At 35.9% G+C, this 15168-nt stretch overlaps 1 protein-coding gene across 1 annotated transcript in view; it reads left to right on the top strand.

Annotated features, from left to right (window-relative positions):
- The first annotated feature begins 5378 nt into the window (after nt 1-5378).
- The window catches only part of LOC130707151 (peroxisomal multifunctional enzyme type 2-like), a 49646-nt gene continuing 39856 nt past the window's right edge, over nt 5379-15168 (top strand). The window contains exons 1-6 of the mRNA XM_057540375.1: nt 5379-5487; nt 7413-7472; nt 8752-8773; nt 8874-8920; nt 10391-10475; nt 11566-11753. Coding sequence (XP_057396358.1) covers nt 5403-5487; nt 7413-7472; nt 8752-8773; nt 8874-8920; nt 10391-10475; nt 11566-11753 — 487 coding nt within the window. The 5' untranslated portion in view covers nt 5379-5402. The remainder of the gene's footprint in view (nt 5488-7412; nt 7473-8751; nt 8774-8873; nt 8921-10390; nt 10476-11565; nt 11754-15168) is intronic.

The following is a 15168-nucleotide window of genomic DNA, read 5'->3' as shown; positions in this document are numbered from 1 at the left end:
TGAACACGAATATGTGTAAGCACAGTGATAAAGCACTCTTCAAATACAAAGCATTATAACATTATTACTCTTGATAATTAAGTGGCAAGTTAGAAACTGCTATATAAGCAATTTCCCGCACTGAGCTACAGCAAAAAGGACGAACTACTTATAGTAAAGTGAAGCAGTAAAGTGAGGGCAGACTTTAAGGGATCTTGAAAGTTAGGCAGTGAATAATTAGGGTTCCACTGCAGATTTTGAGCAAGGGGATGACGTAGTATAAAGGCTGCCTTTGGGCCATTACCCAGCAACAGTCTGCTGATTGCCTGGAAAGATTAAGATTGGAGGCAGAAGACCACCGGGAAGGCAACTGTAGTAATCTGGGCATGAAATTATAGAATAGGAAAGAAATGGCAGTAAACGATTCCTCGAAAGAACTGGAAACTCCTCAGTGCACAAACTGTCTACCTTGCGAGCTTAAAGCACCTAGCACAGTGCTGGATACAGAGTGGGAACAGAGTGAACATTTGAAGAATCATAATGAAATTGATGTCAAGCCTTGATGGCTCAGTGACATGTGCTGTTCAGAAATGGGAGAAAGGAAAGAGTACCTGGGAAATAACTCACCCAGCAAACTGATGTTGAGAAGATGGGACAGTTTGAGGAAGATGATAATCAATTTGCTTTGCTTTTTTTTTTTTTTCCTATCAAACTATAAGTGACGTATATTCCCTCAGCTGGTTTAGCAGCCCTGATATCAGGAGACCCAAAGCATGTTTCTTGCTCTAGTCTTTGGAGCCAATAGTCAGGGCTGAAGGATAGCAAGAAAGAACAAGAAAACCAACTTCTGAGAGCAAAGTCCTGTACACAAATAGGATTGCTAAAGACAAATCCAGATTTCTCAATCTGGTTTATGTAACAAAACACTGGAAAACAATGTATGTAATGCTCATCAAATAATATTAATGCTCCAATGTTACCTCTGTTTCTCTTTCAACATTTCAATAAAGGAACTTATGATCTGCAACACATATAAAGAATTAAAATCTTTTATAAGTAAGGGACACGTACACATCTGTAAGAAAGAAAAACACCCCAAATGAAACGTGATTTAAGCAGGCAAAACAATAAGAAGTATAAGTGACCAATAAGCCCATTAAAATAATGTTACCTTACTAGTGCTCAAAGAAATGTAAATTAAATAATGAGCTACAACTCGTAATCATTTAATTGTTATACTGAAAAGAATGATGCTGTCCAGTGTTGGGAGGATATGGGGAAACAGGCATTGTCACAAACATGGTTCTGTTTTCAGGCTTGGATAGCTGATAACTTGATACTTTGTATTTAGGTATCCATTTACCTATTAATAGAGTACTTTTACAGGCTCCAAGTGTGTTTTAGAATTCTCTGGATTCTTATATCCCTGCTCTAGTGGTTAGCATATTGCAGGTATTTAGTAAAATCTTGGGGTGGATTTTTAGTAAAAAACCTTATGTAGTCTTTAGTAGACTATCCAAGTCATTGATTTATTTAAAATGACAGAAATAGGAAAAAGATTTTACATCTTAAAAAAAAAAACAAAACTCTTCAGAGCTATAAACTGGATTTTATATGGAGGATTTACAAATATATCACTTTGGGGGATATTTTGATGGTTTTAGCTGAAAAGACTCTGTCCTTAACTATCATAATCTTAACCATTTTTACTCCCTAATTTAAAGCTATTTGTTTGACTGGGGTGGCTGATTTACTGTTCCTTCTATATTCTCCCCAAGCACATGTGATTTTTTTTTTTAGTGGAAATAATTAGGATAAAAGAAACTTGTTTACAGCATTAGAGGAGCAGAGTGGTATTGTGGTAGGTCCAGGTTCTAGTCTGAATTTTGCCATTTCATACAGCCTTGGAGCCTGGACAAGCTTTGGAGCCTGGAACAAGTTACATAACCTTTCCTAAACTTTGCTCTTCTGCGAAAATAGGAACAACTGTTCCGGCCAAACTCCTAAAAAGCTGTATGGAGATCAAATGCAGCAATGTACATAGATGGGTCTTTGAAAATGTAAAGTATATACATACCAGTATAAGGCGGTAATGGTATTTTAAAATATTATTGTGATTAGAATTTTAGTCATATATTTAAGCTGAACAGTGTCACATAGTGTGGATGCATTTCTCTTTGTATACAATCTGTGAACATTGTTGCTATCCAAGCCCTTCAGTGTGTAACCAGTGCTTTTCTAGTTAAGCCTGAAATCCCTGTGATTTAGCTCTGGTGATAGTGGGATAACTGAGTGGGGTCAGTGTTAAGTTTGTACTCTCTAAGGTGGAGAGTTGTCTTGAATAAATCTATTCTGAAACTGTTTCACTGCACATCATTGATCTCAATAATTATTTATACAGTCTTCAGTTCTTACCTTTGTTTGCACTTGGTTGCACTTTGAACAGTTTCCACTTGGGGGTAGTGTTTCATTTCACAATTGAACAATTCTTTCTTTACTTAAGTATGGCCTTTGCCAGTTTGCTCTTGAACTTTCCCTTGCTTAGTTAAAAAGGGTCTTAATAGACTGTTAGCCGCATGTTTTAAAATCTTGATTTTTAAAAACTGTTTCCTGTCATTTGAGTAATTGTACAGAAATGAATAATTAATAGGAATTTAGTCTTGAGAATCTTAACACTTTTTTTTTAAAATCTCTGAGGGATAATGTAAGCCTTTTCCCCATTATTTTGTGTCTTTGCGGCATTTTTTATTTTCAGTAAGGCTGTTAAGACTATATTGTTAGAAAAAATATATCCCAGTCCACATTTTGAAAAACTCATTTCCTTTAAGAGTAAAAGCACATTAGGCTAGCTTTGCTCGGTATCATCCCTGTATCTCCCTTTACCACCCAACCCCACTTGCAGCCCTCACTGCAGCCCCCACCAAAAGAGAACCATTCTTGAAAAGAAAAAAAGATCTTGTGGGTTTTTCTTTTTTCCCCAGGTATGGTAATTATCAATTTGGTAATATTAAGAGACTTTAAATTTTAGTATATACCTCTATGCCATTTATTAATTAGTAATTTTTAAATTGTTATATTCTGCACAGTGTGCAATAACCCTACAAAAATGATCACTTTGCAATGCAAATTAATTCTTTGTCCCAGGTATTTGTTTTAAATTCTGTTTTTTCCAAGTTATGGCATTGATCTATATATCTTTTCATTTGTTTTTGCATGTTATTTTGTAAATAATTAAATTATTGTATAAATTACCTTCGTTATCATATTATTTAGTTATGTTGGCTTTTATAAACTTTATGATGCAATTAGTGCATTAGTGTAGTTACCACATACTTAACTTTCAGTAGATTATAAACTCTGAGGATAGGCACCATTCTTATACATCTGTAGATTTCTGTAGATTTCCTTGCAAATAGTAAATGTGCAATTAATGTTTGTATCTATATAATTGGATATAGGGAGATGTTATGTGGTAAGTGTGGTCAGTTGTTAAACATATAAATTACATATATGCTATAAATTAGTGACTGAACACATATTAGTTGTGTATGTAATTTTTGACCTCTTTCAATAAATAGTTTTTATTTCTTTTTTTGGTAGACCATGACACACTATGTTTTATAAAAATTCACGTGTGCTTCTCCAAGAGTTTAATATTGTGCTTGTTCTTTTTTTTTTTTTTTTTTAATAAATTTATTTATTTATTTATTTTTGGCTGTGTTGGGTCTTCGTTTCTGTGCGAGGGCTTTCTCCAGTTGCGGCGAGCGGGGGCCACTCTTCATCGCGGTGCGCGGGCGTCTCACTGTCACGGCCTCTCGTTGCGGAGCACAGGCTCCAGACGCGGAGGCTCAGTAGCTGTGGCTCACGGGCCCAGTTGCTCCGCGGCATGTGGGATCTTCCCGGACCAGGGTTCGAACCCATGTCCCCTGCATCGGCAGGCAGACTCTCAAGCACTGCGCCACCAGGGAAGCCCCGTGCTTTTTCTTTATCACCATTCCTGTAAATAAAGGCCTTCTTGACATGGAGAAGATATTTCACATTGTGTATTTAAGCTTTCTTTCTTTCTTTCTTTTTAATTATGGTAAGAACATTTAATATGATCATTTAACAAATTTTTAAGTGTACAATACAGTATTATGAGCTGCAGGCACTATGTTGTATGGCAGATAAGATCTATAGAACTTATTCATCTTGCATTAGTGAAACTTTATGCCCACCGATTAGCAACTCCCCATTTTCTCCTCCCCCTAATCTTTGCAACCACCATTCTACTCTCTGATTCTATGAGTTTGACTATTTTAGGTACTTTGATGTAAGTGGAATCATGCAGCGTTTGGCCTTCTGTGACTGGGTTACCATATTATCTTCAAAGCTCATCCATGTCGTTACATATTGCAAAATTTCCTTCTTTTTTTAAAGGCTGAATAATAGTACATTGTATTTATGTACCACATTTTCTTTATCCATTTTTATCTGTCAGTTGATATTTAGATTATTTCTACATCTTGGCTATTGTGAATAGTGCTGCATTGAACATTTGGAGTGCTGTTATCTCTTTGGTTCCTGATTTCAATTCTTTTGAATAAATGGGATTGCTGGATCGTGTGGCAGTTCTAGTTGTAATTTTTTGAAGAATGTCCATACTGTTTTCCTGTGTATTTAATCTTAAAAGTGATCTTTAGGTTTTTTTCTTTTCTTTCTTTTTGCTAAAAGTGGGTTGAATCATGGTCTTTTTCTTTCTAAAAAAGGAGAAGCATTGCACAGTTAAAAATTTCATGACATGAACCTGTGTTTAAATATTTTTCTGCTTCATATCTATATATATATATATATTTTTTTCATATCTATATTTAAAAACAAAGAGGCATGTTTTGAAAGTACGTATGTCATGGTGTGTTCAGTAAGATGGGAATATAGTAGTAGGGAATTAGGAAGATGACTGAAGAAATACACTAATAATATAATTTCATTTCCAACTCATATTTTTAAGATCTAGAACTGAATTCTTTTTTTTTTTTTTTAATTTTGTATAGCTACTTTATTTATTTATTTATTTATTTATTTATTTATTTATTTTGGCTGTGTTGGGTCCTCGGTTCGTGCGAGGGCTTTCTCTAGTTGCGGCAAGTGGGGGCCACTCTTCATCGCGGTGCGGGGACCGCTCTTCATCGCGATGCGCGGGCCTCTCACTATCGCGGCCCCTCCCGTTGCGGGGCACAGGCTCCAGACGCGCAGGCTCAGCAGTTGTGGCTCACGGGCCCAGCTGCTCCGCGGCATGTGGGATCCTCCCAGACCAGGGCTCGAACCCGTGTCCCCTGCATTAGCAGGCAGATTCTCAACCACTGCGCCACCAGGGAAGCCCTAGAACTGAATTCTTATTAGTTTATTTTTGCATTGCAGTGAATGATCTAGGAGGGGACTTCATGGGAGTTGGTAAAGGCTCCTTAGCTGCTGATAAGGTTGTTGAAGAAATAAGAAGGAAAGGCGGAAAAGCAGTGGCCAACTATGGTACAGTATTTGAGAGAACTATACTGCTTGTTTTATATTTCCTCAACTGATGCTGTTTCTCATGTTAATAAGTATTGAGCAAATATCTTGGCATTCCAGTATAATTATGAAATTAGATTTTACCTAAGTCTGCCAAAGATGTTTAGTGACGTATTTTTTAAACTTTTGATGTAGATTATTTCACGAGTCTAACTTTTATTCAGTTGTCTATTTAATATTTTTAATAATGAGCGCATGATATAATCAGTACATTACTGTAGATGTGAATATGAATATGCTCTTTTCTTAAAAGACCTGCCTTAGCTAAAAGGTCTTATGTATTTCTACAGAGTAACATTAAATTCTTCGTTTTAAAATTGCTTTTAAAAAACATTTCTTAAAGTAATATAGTGTAAGAAGTGAAGTGCCCCCTTTCTGCACCCAGCCTTCATATTACATTCTGCACAGGTGATCATTGCTGTATGTAACTTTCTTATCTTTATGAAAATGTAAGAGTCAAAGTTAGGCATTAGAAATAAAGACAGCAAATACAACCTTTATGTTTGATGTATTGATTCTAGTAGTATTTGTAAGGAATCCTCTTGAGTAGATTTACTTTAAAAAGCTAGTGCTTACTGACTTTTCTGCAAATTAGATTGTTTTTATGGACCAGGGAGAAAATTAGATTGCCAGTGACTTTATTCTGAAATTTTAGAGGAAAGGAAATAGGATATGATTTGTTTTGAGAGTTCAAGGGAATAATGAGACAGACATTTTAGTATCTTATTTCCACATTGAGAGTCTAGAAAAATGTTTTCAACTTAAAAAAATTTCTGGGGTTTTAAAACCTATTTTGTAAAGATAAAGATTTCAGACTCTCTTCCCTGCCCCTCAGTTTTGATATTCCACCTGTATCAATCAGGATTCAGTCAAGAAAACAGAAGCCCCTCTCGGTTTTCCAAGTGTGAAGGGTTTTATACAAAGAATTAGAGACTTACCATTGGAAGGTCTGGGCAGGTGCATGTCAGGGAAACTGTCGATGACCATCTCAGCCTGTGGCAGGTGGTTTTCAAGAGCTCACCTAGATGTGCTGTCAGTCTCACATCTGCAGCCTGCTCACAAGATTGCCTGCGTTTACAGTCTCTTCCTACTTTTCCTCCCTTTAAGCGAGTATTTCTTTTTGGCAGATCTAACTCAGGAGCTTATGGGTCCCAGGGAAGGGACCTGGCTCCGCCTGTGATTGCAGAGGAAGTAGAAAGAGGCAATGGTGATGTTGAGTTGACAGCTGACCATTTGACACACAGCTCTGGGGATATGAGCCCTTCTCCTGGGCTGATTAGCAGAAAATAACAAATCCGTAATATTTCATTGAGCTTTACTTTTTGTAGTTAGTATTACAAGAACAGTAGGTTTGTTTTCCAAATGTAGTGATACAGAATTGAACATGCTTTTTCAAATTAAACACGCTTCTCCTTCCCTCCCTCTCAAAGTCTCATTTGCATCCTTAAGGGGAAGTGCTTATGTGGCTATTTAAAATTCAACAGAAATGAAATAAAATAGATTATTCCATTTGTCGTACTAGCCCCATTTCAGGAGCCACATGTGGTTTGTGGTTACCATGTTAGTGCAGAAATAGAGCATTTCCATCTTCACAGAAAGTTCTGTTCGACCATGGTGTCTTGGATATTATTTGTCAAGTACTTCTCATTTACCCCCTCTCTCTTTTTTTTTGGTAGGTTAAAGGATTGCCTTAGGGACTAAATTTCTTTTGTAACATGTTATCATTTATATTTTAGTTTGTTACGTGCCTGCAATATAAATGTATTTTCCTTGGAAATGAGTTCTGTTGAATGAATAGTATCTGTCATGTGCTCTGAGCCACAGAATTTAGAAGTCGTTTGTAAGGGATATTACTGAAGTTTTGTCCTAATTTCCCTTTCCCTCAGATTCAGTGGAAGCAGGAGAGAAGGTTGTGAAGACAGCACTGGATGCTTTTGGAAGAATAGGTAATGTTTCTTTGCATTTATGGTACTAACAGAGCAGCTTCTACCTTTCTAATGAAATATTTTTTATTTCACTTTTGTTTATTAAAAACTCTTTTTTGGTAATCAAATTTTTAGATTTGTTTTAAATTTTAATTTTTTTACATACCCTAATCTTATTCCACAAAGGGCTTGAGGTGACAGTTTTTATGCATGTATGTGTTGAGTTTGTTTTATATTTTTTTGTACTTTAAGAGCCTTTAAAAAAACTTGTAAGTATTCTCTAAGTTTCCTTTTTATAATAATTTAATCATACCCCAAATATATTTAGAAAATAAAAAATAAATCAGTATTTTGGCAATAGAGGACCCAGTGGAATATTTTAGATAATTATAATGATTCAGATGAAAATGATTCAGTATCTTGCAAATTAATTAAGATGAATTATATAAAATAAAAATCTTCATTTTTAAGAAGCATTTCAAGCATTTCAAATATATTGTTTAATTTTCCTGACTTAGTCCCATACATTGTTAGTAAAAGGTTATTGAATTACTAGAGGGAAACTACTGCAGATAAGCCCAACATGTTTATAATCTGAAAAATGTTAATTTTTGTAGTTTGAATATGTTTCCCCCCCCCCTTTTTTTGGTCTAGCATATATATTTTTCTAGCTATATTTGGTTGAGCTTGTGAGAGACATGTTCACATAGTGTCTGACACAGGGATAGAGACCACAAAGTTTTGAAGTCATAAGGTGAAAATAGCCACAAGATGGTGGTTGAACCTTAAGAAACAATCCCTTCTATTTTATAGTGAGAATGCAATTATGTATGAAGACAGGCCATCAGTTTCTAACTCTAATGGTTTCCTTTCTGGGCTTTTGACTTTTGAGTGGCAAGGAAAAATCTTTTAAACTTTTAACTTTCCCAGTGAATTTTGAAGTTAATTGAGGGATGGTTTACGATTACCACTGAATTCTAAGAACCTAAGAGTTGTGTGACTGCTAATTCTGTAAATAAGCTGACAGAATTTTGGCAGGAGGTAGAGGTGGAAACATTTAGGTATGTAGACTTGAGAGGAAAGCACTGCTATAATGGGGTACTTATTGTGCTTTTGTGAATCAGATTTTTTTTTACTATAGGTATAAAATTGTGTTCTGCTAGCACTTGTTACCTATTATATCTACTTTTCCATGGGCAGGGGTGAGGCAGGGAACGCTTTTGAAAGAAATGTGTTGTAAGCAAAGGCAAATTAATATGCTTGCTTTTATATTTATGACTTGAATATTTTTATATTGTAGATGTTGTGATCAACAATGCTGGGTGAGTATTTCTTTTTAAATTTCCAATAAAGTAATGTACATGCAAACTTTTTTTAAGTGTTGACTTTCTCTTCTCAACATATATAATATCAGTTTTTTAGAATTTTGAGGGACCGTTCCTTTGGTAGAATAAGTGATGAAGACTGGGGTAAGTTATTTTAAATATACGTTCTCTGGAACATACTTATCCATTTAGCCTTCTAATATTTGATACATTTACACACTTACGGAAAAACTTGCTTCTACCTGTTTTTGCTTCTGCTAATATAACTGATGATGAGTAAGCTTTACAACTGAAAATGAACAGTTGGAAGAAAAGGCTTTTGTGACTTTCGTTCGTTTCCCTTTTTCTCTTTGAGAGATTGTCAGCGTTTTCTTGCAGTATTAGTTGTTTCTAACAGCCTTTTGCATGCTTGTCTGGCTGTGTGATTCTTATTTCAAGAGCAAGAGTAGGCTATGGAAGAGAATCTGAGGCACTAAAAATGATGGAGATCTGAGAACTGGGTGGGAAAAACCTAGATATAATTTTGAAACTTCTAATAAGTAGGAAAATTTTCCATTAGGAATGTCATGTTGGAAAGATTGAGTTTAGATGATGAACAGTCACAGTTATAAAATTTTTTTATCCTGTTTGCTCTTTTTTGCCCTTACTTTCATTGGCTATCAGAACTAAAACAAGCATTGGTGGCTGCGACGGTGGCAGGCATGGTAACTGAGATGAATTACATCATTGTTTATAGAGTGTGTTTCTGGGAAATATTGCCAGAAGTTCTTTTGGAAGAAGCAAGATATCTTTCTGACTTAGAATTAAGCAAAGACGGCTTTTAGCTTCCAATTCCCTTGTAATAACTGGAGAAAAAAAGGAGCTGAGAAAGATAGAATTTGTTGGCAGAGGGGACTTAAGTCGGTGCTTTGCTTTGAGCTCTGATGGGGCTGGAGTGTGTCCTCTTCTGGTTTCATCAGAGTAAGATTAAATCTGGAATTGTTTGTTTATCTGCATCATCCTCCAAGTTGTCTGTTCATTAGATTGACATTTCAGAAAGCAGGCTTCTCTGTCTCTCTTTTTCCCTCTTTCCCTCCCCCTCTTTCCTACACCTCCACGCCCCGACCCCCAGCTCTCTCTAACTCATTTGCAAATCCTGTTAAAAATAGGGATTTAGGGATATATTGAACATTTTATAAACATTTCTTGATGAAGAACTGAGTGGTTTTTGATTATGCTTTAACTAACGTTTGTGTTGAGTCCCAATTATGTATGTAAAATTCTTGGTTATTTGTATTATGAATTTTTATATAAAATAGGCAAAAATTAAAGATGGCATTGCACTTAGATATGCATAGGCATCGTATTTAGGTGGCATTATATTTATGATAAAGTTAGATATATTAGATAATAATCTAATCATAAATTATAGGCAAAATAGGTATGAATTATTGATTGGTTATGTAACTGGAACTAAAGCAAAAATGATTACTCAGAGTGCAATGTGACAATAGCTGATTTTGAATGCTAGGTATAAAATGAACATCTTTGTATAAGTAAGTCTTTGCTTATGTTGATTCTGAGATAGGTCTGTCTAAATTTGACAATATTCATGATAAAAATGTCTTGTTTTAGATATCATCCAGAGAGTTCATTTGCGGGGCTCATTCCTGGTGACCCGGGCAGCGTGGGATCACATGAAGAAACAGAAATTTGGAAGGTAGAGTTGTATGTGGCTGTCAAGGGGGTTTGGAGATGCCGTGTGTGGGTTCTTATGTCCAGAGGAAAAGAATTGCTTTGACGTTGAAAAATACACCTTCAGATATGCACAGGCTTTTTAAACGTAGTTTTGGAAGATGCCTCCCCGTTACATTGGTGTCAGTCATAGATTAGCGAGGTGGACAACTTAGTATTTCTTTTCACCTCCTACTTTTCATTATTAATGATTCTCCTGCTATTCTCTGATATTTTAGCAGTACAAACATTGAGGATTCAGCAGTACTTTATTCTCTAACCAAAATATCATTTTTTGTGCCCAGTGACCAACTGGGGAGAGATGAGTGGCTGTTTTCTACTGGCTGACACTGGTCAGACATGAGTTAGTCTTTGTAAACTAGGAACGGTAAGACTCTTATAGTTGCGTCTGTGTGACTCAGACGTGGCAGACCTAGTAAGTGGCCCCATGCTCTCTAACATAAAAGTTATTCCTGTTAACTCAGGGTTCACACACATCTACTAGAAGTAAATTGCGTGTGATATCTGTTCTTATTGGAGAGTTCTAGTATATCTTGATACTAGCAGTTTCTGAAAGTCAATGATAGGATTTACTTGTTCTACTAAGTAGAGTAAGTGAGATTAGGTCAGATTATGAGATGGTATTATTTAATATGAGGCATTTAATATTATCTAGAAAGGGAAAGGAGCAAAGTTCTGAGGACTAAAGAATTAGAACTTCATGATCTAATATTTCTTACTAAAATTTTAACTTGTAAATTGGCAGTTTATTTTATGTTTATAAATACTTATTGTTTTCAGTACATAATGAATATACATTCTTACACTTGAATTCATTTGATCCTGACCAGGGATTCTTTCTAAAACAATAAAATCTCACAGTTGAATTTTGAGAGATTACTTTTATTATTTATATTAATTTAGATATATGAATCATGACTTTAAGAACCTAATGGCAGTATACAGAGTTGCTTTTGACAGGTATAATAGTAATGAAAAAGAAAAAAAAATGCTTAGAGTTGCAACATTATCAAAATATAGAAAAGATGATGTTGAGAGATTGATTTTCCTTTTAGGATCATCATGACTTCATCGGCTTCAGGAATATATGGCAACTTTGGCCAGGCAAATTATTGTGCTGCAAAGCTGGGTCTTCTGGGCCTTTCAAATTGTCTTGCAGTTGAAGGCGAGAAAAGCAACATTCATTGTAACACTATTGCCCCTACTGCTGGATCACGGTTGACCCAGAACATTTTGCCTGATGGTAAGTAGTTTAGTTTTTTTTTAATGCTGTTCCTCACATACCTGTGTGGCGTGAGCTTTGTAAAAGTATTTAATTTTTTGAGTAGCTAAAATAATTTCCTTACAATTTAAAAAAGCATAATGTGTAGTTTATGTTCATTATAGAAAATTGAGGAAAGCACAAACAAACAAAATGTGACCCATAATTCTGCCACACTGAGCTAAACTTTTTCTCTTTGTGTAGGTAGACATACATACATTTTTTCTTTACAGAATGAGGTAATACCATTCTTACTGGTTTATAATAATAATTATTTAAAACAATTAATAGATTATGTTTTTTAGGGCAGTTTTAGGTTTATAGAAGAATTGAGCAGGTAGTAAAGAGAGTGCCCATATACTCTTCCTCCCACACAGTTTTACATCAGTGTGCTACATTTATTACAATTGATGAACCAGTATTGATCAATTTTTATTTATTTATTTATTTATTTATTTGACTGCATCGGGTCGTTGAGGCATGTGGGATCTTTCGTTGTGGTGCGTGGGCTTTTCTCAAGTTGTGGCACGTGGGTGTTCTCTCTCTAGTTGCGGCGCATGGGCTTCAGGGTGCGTGGGCTCTATATTTTGTGACACGCTGGCTCTCTTGTTGAGGCACGTGAGCTCGGTAGTTGTGGCACCCGGGCTTAGTTGACCCTCGGCATGTGGGATCGTAGTTCCCTGACCAGGGATCGAACCCGCATCCCTGCATTGGAAGGCAGATTCTTTATCACTGGACCACCAGAGAAGTCCCTGATTGATTATCATTAACTATAGTTAATAGTTTACTTTAGGGCTCACTCTTTAGGTTGTATGATTTTATGCGTTTTCACAAATGCATGATGTTACGTACCCACGATTCTAGATCATACAGAATGGTTTCACTCTAAAAATCCCCTGTGTTCCATCTCTTCATCCTCTCCTCTTTTTCCCAAATGTCTGGGAGGATTGAAGCTCATTTCTTTTTATCACTACATAATATTACATGGTATGTAGGTGCCACAATTTGTTTTTTCATTCACCTATCGTGGAACATTTTGATTGTTTCCAGTTTTTGACAGTTGTGAGTGAAGCTGCTATAAACATTCATGTGCAGGTTTTTGTGTGGACGTAAGTTTTCAACTCATTTGGGTAAATATTAAAGAGGATAATTGCTGGATTGTATCGTAAGAGTGTCTTTAGCTTTGTAAAAATTTCCAAACTGTCTTCAAAAATGGCTGTATCGTTTTTCATTCCTACTAGCAGTGAGTGAGAGTTCGTGTTGCTCCACATCTTTGCCAGCATTTATTATTGTTAGTCTTTTGCATTTTAGTTATTTTAATAGGTGTATAGGGTATTTCATTGTTTTAATTTGCAGTTCCCTAATGACTTATGATGTTGTGCATTTTTTTCCTGTGCTTATTTGCCATTTATTTGTCTTCCTTGGTGATGTGTCTGTTCTTATTTTTTGCTCATTTTTAAATTGGGTTCTTTGTTTTCTTCTTCTTTTTTTCGGGGGGGGGGGTTCTTTGTTTTCTTGTTGTTGAGTTTTAAGAGTTCCATGAATATTTTGGAAACAAGTTCTTTATCAGATATGTGTTTTGCAAATATTTTTTCCCAGTCTTTAGCTTGTTTTTTTGTTCTCTTTCGTCTCTTTCACTTTTGAAGGATAATTTCACCGGGTACAGAATTCTGGGTTGGTAATTTTTTTCTTTCAGCACCTGAAATCTTTCACTCCACTCTTCTTTTGCTTACATGGTTTCTGAAGGAAAGTCTGACATAATTCTTTCCTTGTTTCTTTATGCATAAGGTATTTTTTCCCCTCTGTGTTCCTCCAAGATTTTCTCCTTGTTTTTTCTGCAGTTTGAATATAGTATGCATAATAATAGGTGTAGATTTTTGGCAATGTTCTACTTGATGTCTTCTGAGCTTCCTGGATCTGCGATTGGTATCTGTGATTAACTTTGGAAAATTCTCAGCCATCACTGCTTAAAATATTTCTTCTGTTGTTTTCTTTTTTTCTTCTACTTCTGGTATTCCCATTATGTGCCTGTTCTATCTTTTTATTTTAATTAATTAATCGATTAATTTATTTGGTTGGGCCGGGTCTTAGTTGCAGCAGGTGGGCCCCTTTAGTTGCAGCTCGCAAGCTCCTTAGTTGTGGCTCGCAAGCTCCTTAGTTGCAGCACGTGGGCTCCTTAGTTGTGGCATGCAAACTCTTAGTTGTGGCATGCAAACTCTTAGTTGCGGGATCTAGTTCCCTGGCCAGGGATTGAACTTGGGCCTCCTGCATTGGGAGCGTGGAGTCTTAACCGCTGCGCCACCAGGGAAGTCTCAATATATCTTTTGTAATTATACCACAGTTCTTGGATATTCTATTCCCTTTTATTTTTTTGTCCTTTTTTCTCTTTGCATTTCATTTCAGTTTGGGAAGTTTCTATTGACATATATTCAAATCAAGCTTACTGATTTTTCTTTTTTCATTTCAAAATGTTATATTGTTTTTGTTTTTTAGCATTTCCTTTTGATTTTTTTAGCATTTCCTTCTGTCTGCTTACAGTAGTCATCTGTTCTTGTAAGTTGTCCACTTTTCTCCATTAGAGCCCTTAGCATGTTAATCACAGTTATTTTAAACTCCTAGTTTGAAAATTCGAAAATCTCTGCTATATTTCAAGCTGGTTCTGAGGCTTGCTTTGTTTCCTCAGCCTGTACTTTTCTTGTCTTTTAGCATGCCTTGAAATTTTTGTTGAAAACTGAACATGATGTATTGGGGTAGTAGAAAGTGTGGTATACAGAGCTTTATTGTGAGGTTTCATGTTTATCTGGCTAGGAGTTAGGTTGCGTTCATTGGTTGCTGTAGCTGTTGGTGTCAGAGGCTACATTTTCCTCTTTGTCGTTGTTTTTGTGTCCCCTGTTGTCTTTGGGTTTCCCTAGGTACTCTTTGTGTTTGCAGCTCTCTCAGTTGTAATCCACTGTTGTTATACTGGAGGCCTGTTGAAGTGGCTGTAAATTATGGCGAGGGGAAGTGTTCTATAATCTTATGATTAAATCCGCAAGTTTTTTAGCAGGTCAAAGTCTCTGGACTCTGAGCTTCAGTAGAGTTTTTTAGCCTTTTTTTTTTTTCTCCCCTTATTTGAGACAGGAAGGCTAGAGGGGTTCCACTAGTCTAATTGCTCTTCCCTTAGGTCAAATAAGGCTCTGGTAGCTTCCTTTGAGGATGGGCCTTTGTTAAGGAGAACAGAATGCTCTGGGCATATTTCAAAATGATTTTATCTTATTGATTTATTTATTTTGTTACCCTCTCCCTTTTTCTCTGTAACATTTCAAAGCAAATCTTAGATGTTGCATTTCACCTAATAAATACTTGGAAATGTGTCTCTAACAGATATGGACATTATAACCACAATGCCAACATCACA

Source organism: Balaenoptera acutorostrata, chromosome 2, assembly GCF_949987535.1.
Source record: "Balaenoptera acutorostrata chromosome 2, mBalAcu1.1, whole genome shotgun sequence".
Classification (NCBI taxonomy): domain Eukaryota; kingdom Metazoa; phylum Chordata; class Mammalia; order Artiodactyla; family Balaenopteridae; genus Balaenoptera; species Balaenoptera acutorostrata.
The sequence above is the reverse complement of the archived record's forward strand: the minus strand, read 5'-3'. Positions and strand labels throughout refer to the sequence as shown.